Source organism: Martes martes (genome assembly GCF_963455335.1).
Source record: "Martes martes genome assembly, chromosome: 14".
In the NCBI taxonomy this organism is placed as follows: Eukaryota; Metazoa; Chordata; class Mammalia; order Carnivora; family Mustelidae; genus Martes; species Martes martes.
The window spans coordinates 77,208,031-77,234,111 of record NC_137902.1 but is presented as its reverse complement, the minus strand read 5'-3'; the positions used below and the strand labels follow the sequence as shown (position 1 = coordinate 77,234,111).

At 39.3% G+C, this 26,081-nt stretch overlaps 1 protein-coding gene across 1 annotated transcript in view; it reads left to right on the top strand.

Moving 5' to 3' along the window:
* RYR2 (ryanodine receptor 2) overlaps positions 1-26,081 on the top strand; it is a gene marked incomplete at its 5' end in the record, with an annotated part of 631,749 nt that overhangs the window by 406,991 nt on the left and 198,677 nt on the right. The window contains 6 exons of the mRNA XM_080822946.1: positions 2,950-3,176; positions 5,771-6,575; positions 8,653-8,853; positions 16,234-16,339; positions 23,454-23,597; positions 25,309-25,582. Of these exons, the coding sequence (XP_080679072.1) occupies positions 2,950-3,176; positions 5,771-6,575; positions 8,653-8,853; positions 16,234-16,339; positions 23,454-23,597; positions 25,309-25,582 (1,757 nt within the window). The remainder of the gene's footprint in view (positions 1-2,949; positions 3,177-5,770; positions 6,576-8,652; positions 8,854-16,233; positions 16,340-23,453; positions 23,598-25,308; positions 25,583-26,081) is intronic.

Sequence of the window (26,081 nt, the reverse complement as noted above, 5' to 3'; positions counted from 1 at the left end):
TGCCATGCTAAGAAGTTGGCACCTGTTATGTAGACAGTGTTGATCCATTGGAAATGTGAAGCAGGGGCCTGAGTATAATTAAACCTGTTTTGGAAAAATACATTGACAGTCACATGGAGGTGGCAATGTGGAGAGGGGTCTGCTGTCTCGAGAGTGAGAATGGGCAGGAATAAGGAGGTGCTGCCGATTTGATACTGTCTGCACATGACAAGGTGAAGAGAGTCATGGAAGTTGTAATGGAGAGAGAATGATAAATGAGAAGATGCTGTAGAGGAGAAATGGATAAAATGTGACAATTAATTGGATCGATAGGATTTGTTGCTGAATGGGATTCAGGTACTCAAGGAGAGTGAAGAATCAGGGATTAAATTAGTTTTTTAATTTTTTTAGTTTGGATAACTAAGGGATGTTAATACAACAAGCAGAAGAGCTTGTTGAAATGCAGGAAAAGGAACTGAATTGAATTTTGCAATTGTAGAGTTGAGATGCCAGGCACACATCAGGATGGATACAGTAGATGGTTTTCCAGGGCTGGCTCGGTGACCTTGGACATGTTCCTTCAGCTGTATGAGCTCAGTTTCTGCCTTTGTGAAATGAGATTCTTAGCAGCCACAGGAAGGCAAATACACTATGGACTATAGGAATCCATGACTCTTACTCATTAGGAAGGCTTCTCTGACCTTGCCAGACGAATTTCAGCAAAATGATGGATCAAGCTATATTATAGCAAATTCAAGATTGAAAATGAAAGAAAGATAGCAACTATGTATATATAATATGTATGTATATATATACATACATATCTACATGTATATTTTTTCACACACATACACATATATACACACACAATGTATATTGTATATATGTGTATATATGTATTTATACCTATTTATGTATACATGTATATATAAATTTTATATATTTTTCTCTCTGTATATATAAAGCATATATATATATAATTGAACCAGAAAAGTGGTCCTTTCTTAGAATTCTGACTCAATGTTGGTCTGTTTGACATTTCCATCTGGGTGTTTTACAGACATCTCAGATTAAATATGTCCAATTATGTCCAAAATGGAAATGCGGACCATCGTACCTCCTCCTCCTAACCTGTCAGATCTACAGTCTTCTTCATGTCAGTGAATAGCAAAGTCACTTGCTCAGGCCCACAACCTCGGGGTCATCCTTAACTTCTCTCCTTGACATTCCGCATCCCAGTTCCATCCACCAGTGAATCTCCAGCCTGTGACCTGTCACCGTCACCGCTTCTGATGACCACATCGCTCTCCATCACCATCATTCCCCATCGGGTTCCCCCAGTGGCCTCTTGATGGGGGCTCCTGAATTCCGCCTTGCCGCTCTGTTCATCACTCAGCAATCTGAGTGACTGTCACTGTCCTCAAAGAGAAATCAGATTGTGTCATTCCACTGCTCACAAACCCTCTTTCCCTGAGCACAAAAATCCTAGGTCTCATGATGGTTCTCAAGTCTAAAGAGTCCGCTCTCCCGTTACCTCCCCGACTTCCTTTCCTGCTGCTCTCATCCCCTTCGTTCCGCTCCAGCCACCCTTGCCTCCAGTCTTCCTCCGACTTGCCAGGCACACTTCCTCCCTGGGTCCTTTGCACTGACCATCCCTTCTCATTGGAAATTTCCTCCCCTGCCTGTCCACCTGCTTCTTCTTCTTTGGATCTTTCTTGATTACCTTCTCAGCGACCCATTTTCTGACAACCTGTTTATTATTCCTGCCCTGCCTTCTGCTGCCTTCATCCTGAGTCTACTGTTGAGTCTGCTTTCTGACTTTGTTTATTTTTTTTCTTCAATTTAAAAAATGGAAGCTAGATGAGAGGAGAGATTTTGTGTGTTCTGTTCATTTGGTGCCTAAAGCCGTTCTGGGTCTTTCCCCCACCACCCCATTAAAAGAGGAGAATAGGAAAGTAGCTTGAGGATGAGACTGTGTAAAAGTATGCAGTAGACAAGGCTTTACAGGAGAGAAAGACACTGAAGGTAATGGGAAAGGTGAGGTCATTGTTTTTATATGGCCCTTAAGAGATAGGTGGGGGTAGTATCAAGGTCATAAGTGGGTGAATAAGTTGTGGCCCAGTAGAGACCTCTTTCCCTGAGACCAGACGGAAGGAATTAGGAAGGCTGAGGATGATACATATTGAAGGTAGAGGAAGGTGAACGACAAATAAATTGTATTAATGTCTGATGAATTCTGTTTCCTTGTGTGATGGTCCCATTTATCTGTTGAGCTGTCTCTGGAGTACCACCAGCTACTAAAGCCTGATAAACCTGACAGGGGTGGGTGAGTGGTTGAAGGAGGAGGTAGGTGACAGGGGACAGGTGAGGAGAGAGAGCCAAGTGGGTGCAACTCATTACAGAGTTGGGCGCCAAAAGCAGCCTGAAGGCATGTGGGATTTCACCGAGGGCCCTGCTCGGCAAAGAAATATGAAGGTTCTGTGGTTATACTTGGTTGCCATTACGTTCCCAATGAGCCAGAGAGTATAACGAAAGCAATATCCCCAAACCAGTTTTGTTTTTTGTTTTTTTAAAGATTTTATTTATTAGAGAGAGACAGAGAGAGAGCACAAGCAGGGGGAGCCGCAGGCAGAGAGAGAAGCAGGCTCCCCACTGAGCAGGGAGCCCAGTGTGGAACTCGATCCCAGGACCCTGAGATCATGACCTGAGTGGAAGGCTCGGCTGAGCCACCCAGCCATCCCCCCAGGCCAGTTGGAGATACATTCTTTCATAATATTCTCTCCTCTTGTCCTTGTAGGAGCGAGTCAATCCAAGTTCTCTTATTTCTTGTATTGACTTTGCTGGACACGGAGAGTATCTTACTTCCACTACCTCTTTCCTGCACAGGCCCGTGGCCATTACTTCGTTAACCCCATAGACTGTTACAAATTAATTCTTTTTCTGCTCCCTCTCCCCAACCCTGTTCCCTAGAATGTGATGCCTCTGTCGGCGGGATTATTCAAGAGCGAGCACAAAAACCCCGTGCCGCAGTGTCCTCCGCGTCTCCACGTGCAGTTTCTGTCCCACGTCCTGTGGAGCAGGATGCCCAACCAGTTCTTGAAGGTAGATGTCTCTCGAATCAGTGAGCGCCAAGGCTGGCTGGTACAGTGTTTGGATCCTCTGCAGTTCATGTCTCTTCATATCCCGGAGGAGAACAGGTCAGCCCCATGTGCCCTTTACCGTCCAATTGGGACCCTTCGAAGTTGGGGGGGTGTTACTGGGGGAGCAAAAGGAAGCTTAAAAATATCGAGTTTCTTGGAGCAATGGAGATATTATTTCACATATTCCAAGCTGAAATCTCTTTCTCAACCAGTTCGTTACTGAAACAAAACTATTGTACTGCCCTTGGAGGAGCTCTGGGATATTGCTCCTTTCCTCTTGTTTTCTCTGCGCCCAGAGCAGGTAAGCATTCCGACAAGTGCAGCTGCAACCGAACTTAAGACTCGGTGGTTGCACGAGGTCTGCTCCGGGCTGGGATGGGCGATGTGTGTGGTCCATGGGCCTTCTTACGCCAAGGCCCAAGCTGATGGAGCAGCTCCAGCCTGAGACACAGGGTTTCCATGGCTAAGCGTGGGTGTACAGGAGGGTTAAAGGACACTTGAGGTCTCTGAGAACTTCTTTTTGCTTGTTTACTCCTATTTTATTGATCCAAGCAAGTCATAGTCAAGCCCAAAGTAAGCAGGGCAGAAAAGATTACTCCACATGCAGGGAAGAAGGAAGAGGGAGAATATTTAGAAAGGACAGTATAATTTGTATCATGGGCTAAGGGAGAGTTTTATTTTATATTTAGTATTGTCCTTATAACAGATAAAACAATGAGTTATTTATTTTCTTCTCCTGCAGTTAAAGCCATAGCTCATTAACGTATGACTATTGCTACCAGCAGTTGGTGGGGGAAGACACATTAAACTGGTTGACGTCTGTGCTTTGGTTTGCCTTCACCTAAGTGTAGAGTTGGAAGATGCAGACTCTACATCCTTCAGACTTCCCTTATTCATTCATTCCACGAATATGTCTTAGTTCCCACTGTGTCCCTGGCACTGGATAGTAAATGTTGTACAAAACAGACATGACTCTTACCTTTAAAGATTGCATGGGTCTGGTAGGGAGGAGAGGTTCTTTAAAGGAAGGGACAGGGTGCCATAAAGTGAATAATGGCGGGTATATGGGAAGGTGGCAGCAACGGTGTAAAATTGTAGAGTCCTTAGATGTTTCTAGACACTGACACTTTGAGAGTGATTAGACAGTAGAGAAAGTTGTATTCCTCAGTAGGAACCTAGAATGAGGATGTTTTGTGTTGCTATAATGAACGGGTGTATATATATTTGACCATTGGCCAGACTAACAGTCTTCTTGAGAGACTGGGAGGCTTAGCTAAGACCTGGGAATTATTGTCCACTATACTGTGAGGGAGAATGCCTACTCAGTTATACCTTCCCAAGAACTGGCTGCTAGCAGCTGAGCCCCATGGTTGTGGTTTCCTAGAGGCCCAGGTGATACACGGGGTGGGGAATCATTTGCTTTGGGTTTCCAATGCATAAAGCTTCTGGTTCTGAGATTTCGGAGGTGCACTCTGGAACAATTCTGCACCATCAGGCTTTCAGTGGAATACCTTTGAGCCAGGCAGCGTAGATACAGTGGGCATGGGCAGAATGATAGAATCCTAAAGACAATGAAAGAGCTTAACAACATAATCACAAAGAATTACCCAGCACCTACTGTGTACTGGGCTAAGTGCATGATAAGTATTAATACACAAGTCATATAATAACCCATGTTCTGATGAGTTAATATTAGAGTCTCACCAGGGATGTTTTCCTAGATGAATGAGTCACTCCCTTTATTGTGAATGTATCGGGTTTCTCCTTTTAATTCTACAGCGTCATCTATGAGCCATCTTAATAATTTAAATAAATAGTATAGAAAATTTAGCACATCTAAAAGAATTATGTGCTTTAAAAAATTGACTCCATTTTGAAAGAAATGGCTTTAGTTTAGGCATATACTGGCCATACTTTTAAGGTTTCATGTGTTAGAAGGGCATGATATGTGGTAAAAAGCAAAATGACCTGAATTAAGAGCCCAGTGTAACCAGATGCCCCGTAGAAACTTCCCCAAGTGCAATGTCACAGTTAGTCTTTGTTTTCCCGAGCTGCACAAATCTGGTGGAAACCAGGGCTGCATTGGGGGACGTGTAGGGGCTGTGTGGGATGTATGAGATGGTAACTCACGTCAGAGGAATTGGCCCTCCATTCCCTTTCCTCTGACCGGTCAGGGTAGTAGCTAATCATGGGTCAGAGACAAGGGCAACGTAGCCTAAGGCAGAGTTTCCTGGTTTCTCGAGACAGTTTAGCCAAATTAGAGAGGGACATTCCAGATTTTCCAAAGAGTGCTTACATTTTGAAAGAAAGGGAGTCCCCCACATCCAGATGGAGACCGCATCGAAAAGCGGTTCCCCAAACCCTGGGGTGATGGAAGATGGAAAAGCTGCAAGTGCTGCCAGTTGGAAATTTCCAACGTAAAATTGTACGCATGGGAAAACTTGTAACATACGTAGTACTGATTAAGGAAAAACAAAACCAAAACAAACCACTACGCTATCATGAAACCTGTCATAGAAAAGTATTTTTTTAAAAAAAAGTGTTTCTGTAACTTTTTTGAAATCTATGATGTACGCAGATTTCTCCTCCGATTCAGAATTTTGAAAAGTGCCCCACGCTTCACCTCGCTACTGCGCCCCTCCCTTCCACAGGTCCGTTGACATACTGGAGCTGACAGAGCAGGAAGAGCTGCTGAAATTCCACTACCACACTCTCAGGCTTTACTCCGCCGTCTGCGCTCTCGGGAACCACCGGGTGGCGCACGCCTTGTGCAGCCACGTCGATGAGCCTCAGCTGCTCTACGCCATCGAGAACAAGTACATGCCCGGCTTGCTGCGCGCCGGCTACTACGACCTGCTGATTGACATCCACCTGAGCTCCTACGCCACGGCCAGGCTCATGATGAACAGTGAGTTCATCGTGCCCATGACGGAGGAGACCAAGAGCATCACCCTTTTCCCTGATGAGAACAAAAAACATGGCCTCCCGGGGATTGGCCTCAGCACCTCCCTCAGGCCACGGATACAGTTTTCCTCCCCCAGTTTTGTAAGCATTAATAATGAATGTTACCAGTACAGTCCAGAGTTCCCGCTGGACATCCTCAAGGCCAAAACCATTCAGATGTTGACAGAAGCTGTTAAGGAGGGCAGCCTTCATGCCCGGGACCCCGTTGGGGGGACAACTGAGTTCCTCTTTGTACCTCTCATCAAGCTTTTCTATACTCTGCTCATCATGGGGATCTTCCACAATGAGGACTTGAAACACATCTTGCGGTTGATAGAGCCCAGTGTGTTCAAGGAAGCCACCACTCCGGAAGAGGAGACGGACACGCTGGAGAAAGAGCCCAGCCTAGACGACTCCAAGCCAGATGGAGCCGGCGAAGATGAAGCCAAAGGGGGTAAGAGGCCCAAGGAAGGCCTGCTCCAAATGAAACTGCCTGAGCCAGTTAAATTGCAGGTAATCAGAAAAAATGATTTCAGTCAATTTCAGAGTCGCTAACTGTGAAGGTATTGATATTTACCTTTGTCTCCTTCTCTCTCGGGGCTTGTGTGTGTGCTTTGGTGTTCCTATATAATGATAGTTTTTTCATAAAATTAGCCAACTTCCTATTGTGCTTAGGGATGTGTCCGTATAATTGTGTTGCATTTAGAATGAATTTGTGATTTTTCCAAGGGAGTCAACTGACAATAGTTCATCAGAGATACCTTTAGTAATTTGCGTCTGTGTGTGTAGGTCTAGGTGTCCACCTGCCAGCCCTTTTTCTCCTCCCTCTTCATTCATTGCTGGAATGCCTGACATTGAAGGCACCTCATCCCCTTTCTAACCTCGCCTCCACTCACGCCAGCCCTTGAATACTTGTTTGCCAGTAGGTGTGCCCATTCTCACACAGCAAGGGTTTGCTTCCTGCATGTATGTTTCTAAGAAATTAAAGACATCGCCTGTTTCTTGTGCTCATCAAGAAGATGTCTAAGGATCCTTTCTTAACATCTCTTTAGTTCACCAGAGTCCATTTGGTGGTTTGCATCATTGACAAGCTCCCTTGCTCTTCCTTCCTTAGTCAACATTGATTGAGGTCTTCCTCTGAGCCAGACACGTGGTTCTGGATGGAGGAAGCAGATGCGGACTCTACCTTCCAGTAGTTCACAGTCCCTAAGGGAAATTAGCACTTGTTTATCTCTCCACGCTAAAATAGTTTATTGCTAATTGCATTAAATGATCTGAAGGAAAAGAATGGATGACTAGAAAAAAAAAATGTCCACTGGATTACTGCAAGAAAGATGGGGGAGTCCTCTCTGAGATGGTGGCTTTTAAGCTGAGGTCAGATGGATGAGCCAGAGTCCAGTAGACATGAAGAAGGAGAAGGAGGATTGTTCTAGGAGATTTTCACGCAGAGCATGTAGCACAACAAAGATTCTGAGACAGATAAAGACCAGTTAGCTTAATGAGCTAAGGAGAATGGGTCTAGTAGACAAGAGGGCAGTTCATGTAGAATCTAGGCATTTGATAAAACCAGCCATATAATAGACTTTAAACTTTAGCCTAAGTTAAGATAAAATCACTGAAGAATTTTTTTTTTTAATCACTGAAGAATTTTAACAGGAAGTTTTAATTCTAAAAAACCCTGTGATGAAAATCAGTTAAGGAGAGAAATGGAGGGTCATCCAAAGTCCACTTAGTCAAGAAGCCATCATGTTGGTCCAGACGCAAGGGAATGATTCTTATGCTCGGGTGGGGTGAAGGACATGGAGAAGGAGGGTAGATGATAGGGCTACCTCAGAGCTGGCATTGACAGGAATGTGTCTGTTGTGGTTGTAAAGTTTTCTTTAACTACCGCCTTCCTTATATGGTATTATATAATATTGGTTGTTGGTATTAAATGATTTAAATGTTTTCCTAAGCACGGGTAGAGCATTCTCTCACAGGCATGTTTCTACCAACATACACTGTTGGTTAAAAATCCTTTTGGATTCAGGTAGAAAATACCCAACTAACCATTTCATGAGTAAGCGATGGAACCACTTAATTAATTTACATGAGAAGTCTGGAGGTACACAGTTCTTAAATTCGTATAGTGGCCCAATAATGTCCTCAGGAACCTGGCCGTTAATATTTTCCTGTGTTCCTCGGTGTGTGGTTTTCATCCTAAAGTGAAGTGATCGTGTCACTTATTACCCAGTTGTACCCATTTTGTGGGAAAAAAAAAAAGGTGTTCTAGTCTTTTATTTTTGATGAGAAATCTTTCCCACAGGACCCCCTGGCTAACTTCTCCTTATATACCTTACTCGCCATAGTACCTGTGGCTGAGAGGAGGCAGGATGGTAAGTGTCCACCAGAAGAATGTGTATTTACCCTTTTGGCTAGAAAAATTACGTCTTATCCCCTGGTACCAACCACAGCCTGCACAAAATCAGAATTCTGTTCATAGAGAAGAGTTGGCCACTAAGCATGTCTGCCATAGATTTTGATCTGATACGCATTCACCACTTAAAGATCCAGAAATTAAATCTCATCTCCTTTGTCATCATCTTTTTAGATGTGCCTGCTGCTTCAGTACCTCTGTGACTGCCAAGTCCGGCACCGGATAGAAGCCATTGTGGCCTTTTCCGATGACTTTGTAGCAAAGCTCCAAGACAACCAGCGTTTCCGATACAACGAAGTGATGCAAGCCTTAAACATGTCAGCTGCCCTCACCGCCCGGAAAACAAAGGAATTTAGATCGCCCCCTCAAGAGCAGGTACGAGAGTGCAATGGAAATCCTACCTTTTTACCCCAAATCCTTTGGGTTTTACATCATCCAGGATATAGTAATTGCAAAGTTATATCATAAGTTACAAATGTGTTTTTTTTTTCCCCTTCCTGTTCTCTTTAAGCCATGTTGATTTAGTCAGTAATTCTTAGTTTCACCAAAAAAAATAACCCAGTTAGTTTAAACAAACAAGAGACTTACTGAAAGGTATCATGTGTATTCTAGACTCTTGGACAAGACTGATGTGCCAGATTCTGAAGTTCTGCAAAGAGAACTTCAGAATCTGGCACATCAGTCTTGTCCAAGATCTTCGTTGGCTGGCAAGGCACCACCCCAGTGGAAAGGAGCCGGTCCCTTCTACGAATTGATGTCAGATACCTTCTGTTTGGTCCCTCCTGAAAGACCAAATGTCGATGCCCCAAGGCTTGCTGGAAGATGGATCACCTGTTAATGGTTCTTCTGGTTGCTCACTCCAAACCCGCCTCTCTCCCTGCAGTACAGTAGAACCAAGGGCATGTGCCTGATTCTGACAATGAGCTAGTCTGGAATCTACTTCAGGTTAGGATGCCTGGTGTGGGAGATTTCCAAGATGGTGGTGAAAAGGTATAACCACCAGATGTCATCTTCAGTCTCTTGCCCTTAGCATTTCCCTCTCAAGATACCTCTAAGTGAAAATGTTTAGGGACTAATAGCAGAAGTTGTCTTCTCACCAGAATGTAGTTTCTTTGAGGGAGAGGTCATGGAATTTTGTTCATTGCTGTGAAGAGCATGTATTGAGCAGAAAATCAGTCCAAGCCCTCCCAAATTAACTCCATTTGGTAAAATGCTGTCGGGAGGCTCCTGCTTCTGGAAAAATGGAGTACCTGGGCCTTCCTGATTCTTCCTTCCAAGTACAACTGTATTCCTGGAAATTACATAAAAGATTAGATAGGAAGACTCTAAAAGGTAGAAGCAAGGAGACTGGTTATGGAAATGGGACCCGAGGAACAACATGGTGGTGTGTCCCCTGGGTTTTCTTTTTGCCTCATCTATCTCTTTTTGCCTCATCTATCTCTAAAGGAGCCCGCAGTGCAGAAATGCCAATGGGCATCGAAAAGAAAAGTCCAACCAAGGGCTTCTACGTCTAGCCAGAAGATCATGAAAACTGTCTCTCTAGCAAAACCAAAAACTTGTAGGGACTAACCGTACTACTCCAGTCGAACACTAGACAGAACTGTGCCTTACCCCCACCCCAACCAGCAGACACTGAGTGGGGATCCCCGACCTCCACCCTCATCAGGCTGCAATGAGGTGCTCCAGGCAAAACTGTGGGGAGCTGGGACTTCATCCCTGATGACTGGTAATGTGGCCTGCTTCTTCCAGAGTGTCAGTAGAGGCCAGAGAGGGAGAAGTAAGTACATGGCACTCTTGTCCTTTCCAGCCAGGGTTGTATGAGTATAGGTCCAGTGGGGAATTGGATTTCCCAGCCTTGCCCAGTGAGAACAAGGTCTTCTCCTCTCTCAGTGTTCATGGAAGCTGAGTGAGGAAATAGGCTTCCATTCCCACCAGGCAGTAGCAAGTAACAAGGCAGCTCAAACTCTTCTCCTGCTAGGTAGTGTCAAAAGAAACCAGACATTTAAATACGATCCAGAAGTCTCAGAAGACCAAAATGTCAAGGTTTCAATTAAAAAAAAATCACTCATCACACCAAGAACCAGGAAAAACTTAAAGAAAAGATAATCAATAGGTACCAACTCTGAGGTGAAGAAGGTGTTAAATTTTCTGACAAGGCTTTTAAAGCAGCTATCATTAAACTGCTTCACAATGGGGAGGGCACTCATCACAAAGAAATAAAGATAGAAATAAGAACCGAATGGAAATTTTAGAACTGAAAAATAACCAGAATAAAGAAACCTTAAGTGGATGGACTTAGTAGTAGAAGGAAGGAGAAAGAGAAAAGAATCACTGAGCCGAAGAGGGAACAACAAGAATTACCCAGTCCAAATTATCATATGATCTCTCTGCTATGAGGAGTCTGAGAGACAGGGTGGGGGATTGTGGGAGGAAGGGAAGGAAAGAGTGAAACAAGATGGGATCATGAGGGAGACAAACCATTAGAGACTCTTAATCTCACCAAACAGACTGAGGGTTGCTGGGAGGTGGGGAGCGGGGAGGGAGAGGGTGGTGGGGTGATGGACACTGGGGAGGGTATGTGCTATGGTGAGTGCTGTGAAGTGTGTAAGCCTGATGATTCACAGACCTGTACCCCTGGGGCAAATAATACATTATATGCTAATTTTGTAAAAAAGTTAACCAGTCCAGGGACGTCTGGGTGGCTCAGTCAGTTAAGTGTCAGACTTTTGATTTCAGCTCAGGTCATGATTTCAGGGTCATGAGATCGAGCGACACATCAGGCTCTGTGATCATCTGGGAATCTGCTGGAGATTCTTTCTTTCTCCCTCGTCCCTGCTCCTGTGCACATGCTCTCTCTCTCTCTCTCTCTTAAATAAATAAAATAATCTTAAAATAAAAAGTCTTATTATTTAAAAAATATCAGATTTAATTAACTTTAAAAAATAAAATAAATAAATTTAAATAAATAATCTTAAAAATTAAAAAAAGAATTACCCAGTCTGAAAAACAGAAGGAAAAAAAAAAGCCTCAGAAACCTGCAAATATAACAAAAGATCTGACATTTGTGGCATTAGAGTCCCAGAGATGGGAAAAAGTGGGGGAACTGGAAAAAAAAATTAGATAAATAATGGTTGAAACTTTTCAAGTTTGGCAAAAGGTACAAAGAAAGAGACTCAAGAAGCTGAATAAACTAGGTGCCCAAAGAAATCTAAACCAAGGCTATCATCGTCAAACCTCTGAAAACTAAGAACACAGAAGAGAATCTTGAAAGCAGTGAGAAAGAAATGACATGGCGAGAAGGAAGAACAGCGTGAGCGACTGTGATTTCAGACTGGCCAATGGAGGCCAGACAGAGACAGAAGAGGCACGCCAGTTTTCAGCTGGAAAAAGTCTGAAAACCCAGAATTCTATAGGCATTAAAACATCCTTCAGGAATGCAGGGGAGATCAAGACAGTCTCCAATGAAGGAAAACACTGAAAATCGGACTACAGCAGACGGACCCAGAAAGAACTGTAAACAAAGTCCTTGAAATAGAGAGAAAAATGACAGCAGAAGAAAATTGTGAAAATCTGGAATGGAGAAAGAACTACGGAAGCTGTTAAAGCATGGATAACTACAATGCATTTTCCTTTTTGTTTTGAGTTTTCTAAGTTATATTTGATGGTTGAAGCAAAAATGATGAAGCTGTCCAATGTGTTCTAGATGTATTTATAGGAAATACTTTAGACATATGTATTTTATTTATTTTTTAATTTTTAAAGCAGATTTTATTCATCTGTTTATTTTGGAAAGAGACCATGTGTGGATGAGCTAGAGCCAGCATGGGGGGAAGGGCAAAGGGGGAGGGACTAGTTGATTCTATGCTGAGCCTCGACCCTGATGTGGGCCATGGCCCTGACATCATGACCCAAACTGAAACTAAGAATTGGATGCTTAACTGACTGAGCCACCCAGGTACCACAAGACATTTTATATTTTAAATAAAGGAGGATAAGGGGTCTAAAGGGAGGTAAATTTTCTGTGCTTCACTCAAACTGATAATATATTGATGCCAGTAGTCTGTGATGAATTATGTATGTATAATGTAATATCCAGAGCAACCACTTAAAAAACTATAAATAGAGATATACTAAAAAAAAAAAAAATGCCAGGGTTAACTCAACATGAGATCTTAAAAATAGTTTAAGGAACCCATAGCAAGTTGGGAAAAATAAAGCGGAACAAACAAAAAACATGTAAAATTACAGGTTTAAGTCATAGCACATCAATAAAGTCATGAATATAAATAATCTAAATACACTAATTAAAAGGCAGAGATTGGCAGAGCGGATTTTGAATCTTGGCCTGACCATATGCTCTTAGGTTTCTAGGAGAAACTCATTTCAAATAGAATGATGTAGATAGGTTGAAAATGAAAGGATGAAAAAAGTTCCATAGATAGAGATAGATAGATTTAATTTAAATTTTAGGTAGTTAACATACAGTGAAAAATTGGTTTCTGGAGTAGAATTCAGTGATTCATCACTTACATCTAATACCCAGCGCTCATCACAAGTGCCCTCCTTAATACCCATCACCCATCACCCATCTAGCCAATCCCGCATCCACCTCCCTCCACCAACCCTAAGTTTGTTCTTTGTCATTAAGAATCTCTTATGGCTTGTTTCGCTCTCTCCTTTTTTTCTTTTCTCCCGTCCCATATGTGCCGCTTCCCCATGGTGCACGAGAGAAGAATGAGGCACAAACAAGTCAGGTGCGAGAGACAGGGAGCAGGGGTGGACAGTAGAGAAGACTGTTACCCGGAACAACTCCTCAGTCCCGTATTTATTAGATACAAGATAACAGTCAACAAGGGAGTAGAAGAGGGCTCTGCATTAACCAGATGCCTTGTAGATAAACAAGAAGGAATTTCACTTATACATTGATTATAAATCTTATAGATAACCAAGGAGAGTAGGATATGTTTGGTCACGCAGTATAGAATTTATAGGGGAGCAAGCACATTTAAAGGAATTATCTTGATTAACGGCAGGCTGTCTCTGAGGCAGGGGAGATAATGAAAAAAATGAAGCAGGTGGCGTTTCTCCGTGAGCAGGCCAGGTATTCCTGGCTGCTCAGCTTCCAAGCCGTAAATCATCCTCGCCCCCAGAGACCTGTTGCTAATGCATGTTTTTCTTAAGGTAACATTTAAGCATGCTTGCCAGACTGGTACGATTTCTCATGGGTTATATTTTAAGCAGTACATTGTTTTGAGGGACAATTACACATATGTTCATTGGTCTTTCTTAAATTCCACCTATAAGTGAGATCATATGGTACTGACTTATTTCACTTAGCATAATATATCCTTGCTCCATCCGTGTCATTGCAAAGGGCAATATTTCATTCTCTTTGATGGCTGAGTGACATTCCATTGTGTGTGTATATATATATACGACATCTTCTTTATTCGTTCATCAGTCAGTGGACATTTGGGCTCTGTCCATAGTTGGCTAATGTTGATAATGCTGCTATAAACATCTGGGTGTATGTATCCCTTCAAATCTGTGAAAAAAGGGGCATCTGGGTGGCTCAGTGGGTTAAAGCCTCTGTCTTCAGCTCGATTCATGATCCCGGGGTCCTGGGATTGAGCCGCGCATCAGGCTCTCTGCTCAGCAGGGAGCCTGCTTCCCCCCCTCTCTCTCTGCTTGCCTTTCTGCCTACTTTGGTCTCTGTCTGACAAATAAATAAAATCTTTAAAAAAAATGTGAAAAAAGATATATTATGAAAAAATAGGTGTGTATCAGAACAAAGAAATTATCACAGACAGGGACATTATACAATGATAAAAGAGCAACTCACCAAGAAGACAAATGTACATGTACTAAATAATAGAACTGAAAAATATGTGAGGTCCGCACAGATAGGACTGAAAGAAGAAATAGATAAATACACAATTATAGGGGGAGACTTCAGCACCCCTCTGTCAATAATTGATAGAAAAGCTAGACAGAAGTCAGCAAGAATATAGGAAAACACAACCCTAGCACTACCGTACAGGATCTTTGGATATTTGTAGAACACTCCATCCAAGAATATAATACATTTTTTTTTCTTCAAGTTCCCTTGAAACATTCTCAATGATGGACTATATCCTGAGCCATAAAACAACCTAAACACATTTAAAAGCATTGGATTTTTTTCATACAGAATCTTTTTGCTGACCACAATGGAGTTCAACTTAGAAATCAATAAAAGAAAGGTAACAGGCAGTCTCCCAATACTAAAGAACTAAAGAACACAATCTTAAATAACTCTTGGTGGAAGTCTCAGGGGAAATTTAAAAATACATTGAATGGAAAGAAAATGAAAATATATTAAATATTTATATTAAATTATATTTAGAGATAAATATAATTTAATGTTATATTAAATTTTACATATGAAAATCTGTGGGAACAGCCAAAGCAGTGCTGAGAGGATAATTTTTGACACTAAATACTTAAAGAGAGAAAAATAAATCAGTAATCTAAGCTTCCATCACAGACATTTAGAAAAAGAAGAGTAAAATAAACCCAAAGCAAGTAGAAGGAAGGCACTAATATAGATAAAAGCAGAAATCAATGAAGCTGAAAACAGGGCAATTGAAAAAAATAATGAATCTAAAAACTGGCTACTTAGAAATGTTAAATCTACGAACCACTGAAAAGTCTAACAAAAAGAAAGAAGACCCAAATTACCAATATCAGGAATGAAATGAGGTATCACTACAGACCCTGCAGACATCAAAAGGATCAGGTGGGAATGTATGTGTGCGTATACTGTATGATTCCATTTATGTAACATTTTTGAAATGACGATAGTACAGAAATGGACAACAGATTAGAGATTGACAGGAATAAGGGGTGAGGAGCATGTGGGATGGTAGTGGATGTGATTATAAAGGGGTAAGAGGAATGATTGTTCAGGTGATGAAGTTGTCCTCTATATTGATTATCAGTGTCAGTGTTCTGGTTGTGATATTGTACTGGCTGTTTTGTAAAGATGTTACCCATTCCCAGGGGAAACTGGGTAAAGGGTATATGGTATCTCTTTGACTATGTCTTACCATAGCATATGCGTATAATTATCTTAAAATAAAAGTTAAACAAAAAATTCACCTAAAAAAACTCTAAAAAGCAAACTTACAGCTGTTTCCTCAGGGGAAATTATGAAAGAGCAACATTCTTTTCTTCATTCATAAATGTAGTATTTTTGTGTCTAAAGCTAAAACAAATGGAGGATAGTTTGTTGAAGTTTATTTAATTGAACCATTAATGTTAATAAAAGCATAGCTATCCGTTTTGTTTTCTACTAGGATTTTTCTACATCTTTACTCTATATCCTTCTCAAAAAGTATTCTTTAAAGTACTCCAGAAAGTTTAGAAATTAGCAAGACAAAAATGGAAATCTAGGAGAAGCATAAAAAATATTTTTTTAAAGTAATATTTAGATTTTAGTTGATTTAAGAGCCCTAAGTCCACAAGCGATTAACATACTCTGGAATTGAGAAAAAGGAAGCAAATTATGGGACTATTTTGCAGCAAGCTAAGCTTTGAATATTTATTTTTTTATATTTGTTTTATTGAGTGATAATGATTTTTCATCTGTTGGGCAACAATTTGTGAATACTCAAAGATTTGAACATCTTTGATTTTTATGGTTTTTTTTTTCTGTGTCATTCCTGAATTCACTCTTCTTTTGCTCTCCTCTCTCTTGTTTTTCCAAACTTTCAGATCAATATGCTTCTCAATTTTAAGGATGACAAAAGTGAATGTCCATGTCCTGAAGAAATCCGTGACCAGCTCTTAGATTTTCATGAAGATTTGATGACACATTGTGGTAAAGTCTTCTTGACTTACAACTCTTATTAGATGTGTTATATATTTATTTATTTACTTATATATTCATTGAGAATTAACTGACATATACTTATACACCACCGTGTAAGTTTAGGATGTACATTGTGATTGTTTGATTTATTTATATTGTGAAATGATTACCATAATAGGTTTCGCTAAGATCCATCTTCTCATGTAGATGCAAGAAAAAGAAAAGAAAGAAGAAATAAAGGCATTTTTTTTCCTTGTGATGAATACCCTTGGGACTTACTCTCTTCAAAGAACTTTCCTGTATATCATACAGCAGTGTTAGCTACAGTCATTGTGCTATATGTTGCATCCCTAGAACTTATGTCAAGTTTGTAACTGTTGACTGCTTTCCTTCAATTCCCTTCTCCCTACTGTCCCACCTCTGATGACAAGTATGGTCAGTTTTTCTCTGAGTTTGGTGTTTGTTTTTAGTTTTCCACATACAAGTGCAATCACACAGTATTTCTCTTTACTTTGCCTTTTTTCTCTTAGCATAGTTCCTTCAAGTTCTGCTATGTTGTCACAGATGGTAAGATTTCCTTATTTTTTGGCTAAATAATATTCCATATCCACAACATCTTTATCCATTCATTTATCGATGGACACAAGTTGTTTCCATATCTTGGCTATCATAAATAATGCTGCCATGAACATGGCAATGCAGATACCTTTTTCAAGTTAGTGTTTTAATTTCCTTTGGATATATTCTCAGGAGTGAGTTACTGGATCATATAGTAATTCTGTTTTTTAAATTTTTTTTTGAGGATCCTCTATACTGTTTTGTTTTTTGCTATTGAGTTATAGGAGTCCTTATATGTTTTGAATATTAACTACTTATCAGATACATAGTTTACATACATTTTTTTCTTATTCTGTAGGTTGTCTTTTCACTTTGTTAGTGCTTTCTTTTGGACTTTATGGAAGATGTTTAGTTTGATGTAGTCCCATATGTTTATTTTTGTTATTGTTGCTTATGGTTTAGATGTCATATCCAAAAAATCATTACCAAAATCCGTATCAAGGAGCTTTGTTTTTACGTTTTTTCTAGGAGTTCCATGATACCGGGTCATACATTTAAGTCTTTTCATCTATTTCTAGTAAATTTTTGTGAGTGGTTAATATATGGGTCCAGTCTCATTCTTTTAAATGTGAATATCCAATTATCCCACACTGTTTATTGAAGACTATCTTTTTTTCCCCCAAAGATTTTATTTATTTATTTGACACAGAGGGAGAGAGAGATCACAAGTAGGCAGAGAGGCAGGCAGAGAGAGAGAGAAAGGAAGGGAAGCATGCTCCCTACTGAGCAGAGAGCCCGACACGGGGCTCGATCCTAGAACCCTGAGATCATGACCTGAGCTGAAGGCAGGGGCTTACCCCACAGAGCCACCCAGGTGCCCCTATTGAAGACTATCTTTTCTCCATTGGGTATTCTTGACCCCCAAGAATCAAGTATTAGTAGACTATCTATGCTTGGGTTTATTTCTGGGCTCTCAGTTCTTTTCCATTTATCTATTTATCCATTTTTATGTCAGTACCATTATGTTTTGATAACTGTAGCTTTACTAGATTAGCTTGTAACCAGGAAGTGTGACACTTTCTGCTTTATTCTTCTGTCTCAGGATTTCTTTAGCTATTAGGGAGATTTTGTGATTTCATATAAATTTTAGGAAGATTTTTTCCTACTTCTGTAAAAAATGCCATTTGAATTTTTATAGGGATTGCACTGAATCTATAGATAGCTTTTGATAATATTACCATTTTACAATATTAATTCTTCCAAAGCCATTAGTAGAGGCTACCTTTCCATTTATTTATATCCTCTTCTTTTCTTTTCACCAATCTCATGTAATTTTTAGGATAGAGATCTTTTACCTCCTTAAACTTATTCCCAAGTATTTTATTATTCTTAATGCTATTGTAAATGAGATCAATTTCTTAATTTCTATTTCAGAAATTTCATTTTTAGTTTACATAACACTACATATTGTTGAATATTAATTTCATGTCTTGCAACTTTATTGAATTCATTGATTATGTTTAACAGTTTTTTGGTTGAGTCTTTGGAATTTTCTATGTACAAAATAATGTTGTTTGTCAGTAGAGACCATTTTAGTTCTCCTTCTCAATTCAGGTACCTTTTATTTCTTTTTCTTGCTTGATTGCTCTAGCTGGGACTTCCAGGAATGGTGAGAGAGTGAATGCCTTTGTCTTGTTCCTGATCTTTGAGAAAATTTTTCAATCGTTCACCATTGGGGATGATATTAGCTGTGGGCTTGTCATATATGGCCTTTGTATGTTGAGATATATTCCTTCTTTGCCTAATTTGTTAATTTTTATCATGAATGGATGTTAAATTTTCTTGAGTGCTTTTTCTAAAGTGCTTACTGAGATGATAATATGATTCTTTTCATTCATTCTGTTATTGTGGTGTGTCACATTGATTGGCTCACATATGTTGGACCATCCTAGCTTCTCAATGATAAATCTCACTTGATCGTGGTGAATGATCCTTTTAATATGCTGTTGAATTCAGTTTGCTGGTATTTATTGAGAAATCTGTGTTCCTCGGGGTTAGTGACTTGTGATTTTCTTTTCTAGTAGTGTCCTTTTGTATGTTTGGTATCAGGATAATGCTGTCCTAGTAAAATGATTTGGGGCGTGTTTCCTCCTCTTGGATATTTTTGGAAAAGTTTGAGAAGAATTGGTGTAATTCTTCTTTCAGTGTTTAGTTAAATTCACCAGTAAGGCTTTGCTTCTTTGTGAGATTTTGATTACTCATGCACTCTCCTTACAATTAATTGGCCTATTCAGATTTTCCATTTCTTCCTTGGCGAACTGTGTGTTTCTAAGAACTTTTCCATTTTTCTAGGTTGTCCAGTTTGTTTGCTTGTAATGTTCATGGTAACCTTTTACAGTCCTTTGAATTTCTGTGATATCTTTTTCATTTATAATGTTGATTTGAGTCCTGTCTTTATTCCCCATGGCTAGGGTAGCTAAAGGTTTGGCAATTTTTTTTTTTTTTTTCCAGAGTACTAACTTAGTGCGGTTAATCTTTTCTGTTGTTTTTTTATTTCTTTTTCAGTAATTTCTGCTCTAATCTTTCTTCTGCTACCTTCAGGCTCTGTTGGTTCTGCTTTTTCCAGTTCCTTAAGGTGTAGTTAGGTCGTTTATTTGAGATCTTTCTTGCTTTTTCATGTAGGCATTTATTGCTATGAACTTCCCTCTTAGAAGTGCTTTAGCTGCACCCATTAATTCTGATATGTTGTATTTCCAGTTTTGTTTGTCTCAATAAATTCTTTTATTTCCCCTTAAATTTTCTCTTGGCTTCATTGTTTGTTAGAGTGGTGTTTAATTTCTCTGTGTTCATGAATTTTCCGGTTTTCCCCTTGTCATTGATTTCTAGTTTTATGCCATCGTGGTCAGAGAAGATTACTGGTATAATTTCAACCCTCTTGAATTTACTAAGACTTGTTTTATGGCCTAACACATATTCTCTCCTGGAAAATGTTCCATGTGCCCTTGAGAAGAATATTCTGCTGTCACTTGATAGAATGTTTTTGTATGTTAGGTCCATTTGGTCTACAGTGTTGTTAAAATCCACTCTTTCCTTATTGATTCTCTCCTGTATGAACTATTCATTTTTAAGAGTAGGATACTAAAGTCCCCAATTATTATTGTATTACTCCTTATTTCCCCTTATAGTTTTTTATTTGTTTGGTTTTGCTTTATATGTTTAGGTCCTCTGGTGTTGTGTGAGTAAATATTTATAATTGTTACATGTTCTTGATATATTGACCCGTTTACCATTATGCAATGACCCTCATTGTCTCTTCTTACCATGTTTAATTTAAAGTCTATTTTGTCTGATGTAAGTATAGCTTCCCCTATTTTGTTGTTGTTTTGTTTCATTTGATTACCACTTGCTTAAAATGTTGTTTTTCATCCCTTTGCTCTCTCTTTGTGTGTCTTTTTTTTTCTTCTTCTTCTTTTTTTTCTTTGTGTGTCTTTAAAGGTAATGTGAATCTCTTAGGGGCAGCATATGGTTAGATCTTGGTTGTTTTTCTTTTTTTAAGATTTTATTTACTTATTTGACAGAGAGAGATCACAAGTAGGCAGAGGCAGGCAGAGAGAGAGAGAGACAGAGGAGGAAGCAGGGTCCCTGCTGAGTAGAAAGCCCAATGCAGGGCTCGATCCCAGGACCCTGGGATCATGACCTAAGCCGAAGGCAGAGGCTTTAACCCACTGAGCCACCCAGGCGCACCCCCCCCCTTTTTTTAATTCAATCATTCTATGTCTTTTGGTTGGAGAATTTTATCTTGAAGTAATTATATTGATATGTAAGGACTTACTATTGCTATTTTGTTAATTTTGGGTTTTTTTTTTTTGTAGATCTGTTTTTCTTTGTTTCCTTTCCTGCTGTATTTTTTTTTTAAAAGATTTTATTTATTTGACAGAGAGATCACAAGTAGGCAGAGAGACAGACAGAGAGAGAGGGGGAAAGCAGGATCTCTGCTAAGCAGAGAGCCCGATGCGGGGCTCGATCCCAGGACCCTGAGATCATGACCCGAGCCGAAGGCAGAGGCTTTAACCCACTGAGCCACCCAGGCGCCCCCCTGCTGTATTTTGTGTATCTATGTGTTAATATATTTGTTATGAGTATGCCTTTACTCCTTCATTGGGTTCTTTTGTATAATTACTAAAAGATTTTCCCTTGTGGTTACCACGAGGTTTACATACAATATCTTAAAGTTTTAAGAACCTATTTTAAGGGCGCCTGGGTGTCTCAGTGGGTTAAGCCTCTGCCTTCGGCTCAGGTCATGATCCCAGGGTCCTGGGATTGAGCCCCGCATTGGGCTCTCTGCTCAGCGGGGAGCCTGCTTCCTCCTCTCTCTCTCTCTCCCTCTGCCTGCCTCTCTGCCAACTTGTGATCTCTGTCTGGCAAATAAATAAATAAATAAATAAAATCTTAAAAAAAAAGAACCTATTTTAATTCTTAAAAATTTTTTTTTAAACTAGAGCTGTGAGTTATGCACCATGGTTACCATATTGCAGAATCTAACTTTGATTATATGTTTATCATTACCAGTAAGACTTATACTACCTTTTTTGTGTTTTTGCACTGATAATTAGTGTTGTTTAACTTCCATTCAAAGAACTTCCTCTAGCATTTGTATAAGGCAGATCTGGTAGTATTGAACTTCCTCAGCTTTTGTTTGTTTGAGAAAGTCTCTCTCCCTCCTCCCTTTTCTGAAGGACCTTTCTGAAGGACAGCTTCACTGGGTATAGAATTCTTGGTTGAGTAACTTTCTTCCAGTGTTTTGAATATGTGATGGCATTCTTTCCTGGCTTAAAGAGTTTCTGTTGATAAATCTTCCAATAGTCTTATGGGATTTCCCTTTTATGTAACTTCTCTCTTTTCTTTTGTGCCTTTTTAAAATTCTTTCTTTGCCTTTGCCTTCTGACAATTTACTTATAATGTTTCTCAGTGTAGCCCTATTCAAGTTAAACACGTTTTGGGTCTTTTGGGCCTCATCTATCTGCTTGTATGTTTCTCTCCCCAGGTTTGGGAAGTTATCAGCTATTATTACTTTAAATATGCTTTCTGTCACTTTTTCTTTCTTGTCACTTTTGGGAATTCCCATAATCTGAATATTGTGGCACTCTTTCCATTGTATCCCATAAATCTTATTGGCTTTCTTCAGAGTACATGATTTTCATTGACCTATTCTTCAGGTTGTTGATTTTTTCTTCTGCATGTTTAAGTCTGCTTTTGAAACTCTCAACTGAATTGTTCAGTTACTATATTTTTCAACTGTAGAATTTGTTTGTTCATTTTAATGGTCGCTATTTCCTTGTCAAACTTCTTGTTTTGTTTTGAACTGTTTTCATAATATTGTTTAGTTGGTACAAAAGTTAATATATATTTAAATAGGTTCATAAATATGCATGATGCCTGTTAGGAGTTCATGTAAGAATATTTATTATTGCAAAATAGTTAACTGACCCTATGTGGAAAGTCACGGCAGGTAGAGATACCAGAAAGGCTTAAAGAACAAGCAGGAGATAGCCAAAATTTGTAACCAGATGCTTTGGTAGAGAGATGACTGTTAGATTGATTTAGTGTAAAGACAACTGATCACAAATAGTTGTATTTAAACCAGTTGTAGGGCACTTTTTAGAATTGACCAGGAAATGCAGCTTGTATCTTTTGGAATAATGATTAATGTCTAAGGAAATCCTTTATTAAGTTTATGTCAGTAGCCCAAATCTATTAAGGTAGGTTTCCCCTCCTTTTACCCTAAGAACTTTAAAAATGGAATTTATTTGATGTTCTCAGTCTGTGGTTCTTTTCCCTTTAAGCAGTGATATGGACAAAGTGTTCCAGTGAAAGAAAATGAATTAGCCATTTCTTAAGTGTTGCTTAGCACCAGTTGCATTATTTTTATTTTATTTTAATGATGAGAATATAAACATCACCTTGCATATTCATTCAGCTTTTGAATAGAGAGCCACTGGATGAGTGCCAGAAAGTTATATTATCTACAGTAAATAAAGAGGTACTCTAAAATGGTAGGATTATTGCTTCAGACATAAAGTGTTCCCTGAACTAGGATATGCCTGCTCTCTGTTTTCTCAGTTTATTAACATGCCACTGTGATTGTTAGAGGCAAATGAGGAGGCTGAACTTCAGGAGGTTTTCTTCAGGGTAAAACTATAGGTCTAGGCAGAGAGCACCTAAAGTCAGAGATGCCTCAGGGTCAGCCTGAGGGTCGGACCAAACAGCAGAATTGATCTTGACTCCTAAGAGCATCTTTTTGCTATCGGCTCAGTTTTATATTTTGTCTTGGATACTAATAGACCTAGGCCCATCAGAACAGGGGAAAAAGAGAAAGGACAAGATGCCAGTGAACGGATTTTACCCAAGTGCTAGTGAGCAGGAGTGCTTAACTCAATGTTGCAAATATTTTGGACATGCAGCATTGCTTTAAGCTATAAATGAAAAAGTTGCAAAACCAAAGCATTATTTCTCCTAAACGTATTTTTTAAAAAATTCTTTCTTTCTCTTTGCTTTTCTCATGTAGGAATTGAGCTGGATGAAGATGGGTCTTTGGATGGAAACAGTGATTTAACAATTAGAGGACGCCTGCTGTCCCTGGTAGAAAAGGTGACATACCTGAAGAAGAAACAAGCTGAAAAACCAGTTGAGAGTGACTCCAAGAAGTCCTGTAAGTGTATGGAAGGGCACTGGCAAAGCGACTCTGCTGACATTTATTCATCCTTTGAACTAACATCATACTAGATGAGCCAGTGAGAAAACTGAGCTGGAAGCTTCCAAGAATCAGATTCTTAAGTACATGTCTATGGCTGCCAGAAGTAGACAGCAGCAACATAATATGTTCGTAGGAAAAGATTTAGAGGTAGCAGTATTTATAAGGGTGGGTGGGCTCCCCAGAGGACTACAAATGTAGATATTTGATCAGAGACTATCAAGAGAAAGTACAAAGGGAGTAATTTATCTTTCCTATCTAAGTACAACGCTATTGGCGTTCAAATATTCTTGTACCAAGTTAAACCTTTTCTTAAAAGTTTAAGTAGGTAGTTATCTGTTAACTGTATTTTGCTTCTGAGGTATTTGCTAAACTGTTAGGCATTTCTGGTTCATTTTTATCCTGTTTAATTGAAGAGTATCGCATTGGGGCAATGCTTCTCAGATGCGACACTCATCAGAAGGGGTTCAAGTAGTAGGTTGATAAGATCTATCTTACTAATTACCTCACATCGCAGTCCCCCTTCGTTCTGTGATGCAGCCCACTGGTCTAGGAACAGTTTTTACTCAAAGAAGAAAAAACAACTCATGAAAATTTTTAGGTTTTTTTTGTTTGTTTGTTTTGTTTTGCTTTGTTTTGTTTTTGGTGCTTACTCACAATGGAAACCTTGTATCCATACAATGAACTCTAAATTTATTCTTTAGTATCACAACCAGATTTATTTGGATCAGGTCTTCTTCAAAATGAGAGTTCAAGGTTTCTTATGAACCACTTTTTATTATTATCAGGTTTATGATTTTGATCTATTGAAAATGTCAGCATGGTTTTGAGGCATGTGAAAGTATACTGGCATTTTATCTGCATTTTGGATTTGGTTAAAATTGGTAGTTTTTGTTTGTCCTTAAATAATGCATAGATTAAAGCAGGTAAACAGCTTCTTTTGAAAATCTGCCAGTGTATCAATGGTAGGAATTAGTACCTTATTATGTATGTGTTGATCACATTAACCTACTTAGCTTTGATAACTTTGCTCTTTATTTTAGGAGGTTTGAAAGTTCTTTTGCTTTTATGTGTACTATACAGCATGACACATTGCAAGTAATCTTCTATGTATAGAATAGTTTTTCACTTTAATACAGCTTCAAATTCAAAGCATTTTAAGTGACAATTAAGGATCCAAATTATAGTAAAAATATATGAGGTCACTTTGCAAATGGCTCAAATGAAGAGAGAAAAAAATAGATTGTTCCCTTGGATGCCCATGACTGATTTTATAAGGGTATATGATGTCACATCTTCTGGGAGGAAAATAATGGAACAAAGAAAATAAAAGTAAAAGTAATAGGACAACTCATATTGATTGCCCTATGGATTGCCAACAGTAATTTTGAAAAGTATTATTCTGAACAGCTAAAATTCCTTAATAAGAGTAGTTTTTAAGGAAAAGCTTGTGCATTTTTATTCTTGCGTGTTCATAACTCATTTTTATTGACATATGTATAAAATGTTTAAGTGAAATTTATTTTCCTCCAAGAATATTCCTAGCTTTTTCAACTCTAGTTCAAATACATATTAGTTTGGGACTGTGAGGGGTAGAGTTGAAATGCCCAGCTAATTTGTCTTCTCTTATCATTTTCCTTTTTAAAAAACATCCATAATGACTTTATAGCCACTCTTCAACAGTTGATTTCTGAGACCATGGTCCGATGGGCGCAAGAGTCTGTCATTGAAGACCCCGAGTTGGTGAGGGCCATGTTTGTGTTGCTCCATCGACAGTACGATGGCATTGGGGGTCTGGTCCGGGCTCTGCCAAAGACCTACACTATAAATGGTGTCTCCGTGGAGGATACCATCAACCTGCTGGCATCTCTTGGTCAGATTCGTTCTCTGCTGAGCGTAAGAATGGGCAAAGAAGAAGAGAAGCTTATGATTCGTGGATTAGGGTAATTTATTTAACTATTACAACTTATGTCTTACAAATGTCTTCTTTTTACTTGTTAATCCCAGTAGTTGCACAGTAGGTATATTAATATGAATCCACTATTTCGATTATAGGCATGCCTCGTTTTATTGTGCCTTGCTTTACTGCACTTCAGACAGTGTGTTTTTAAAGATTAAAGGTCGGTGACTACCTTGCATTGAGCAAGTCTATCGACACCATTTTTTCTAATGGCATTTGCTCACTTTGTGTCTCTATGTGTCACAGGTTGGCAATTCTCACAGTATTTCCAACTTTTTATTATATCATAATTGTTATGGTGACCTGTGATCAATGGTTACGACTCACTGAAAGTTCAGGAGGTGGTTAGCATTTTTAATAATTAAGTATTTTTTAATTAGGGGATGTTCATGGATTTTTTTTAAAAGATTTTATTTATTTGACAGAGATCACAAGTAGGCAGAGAGGCAGGCAGAGATAGAGGGAGAAGCAGACTCCCCACT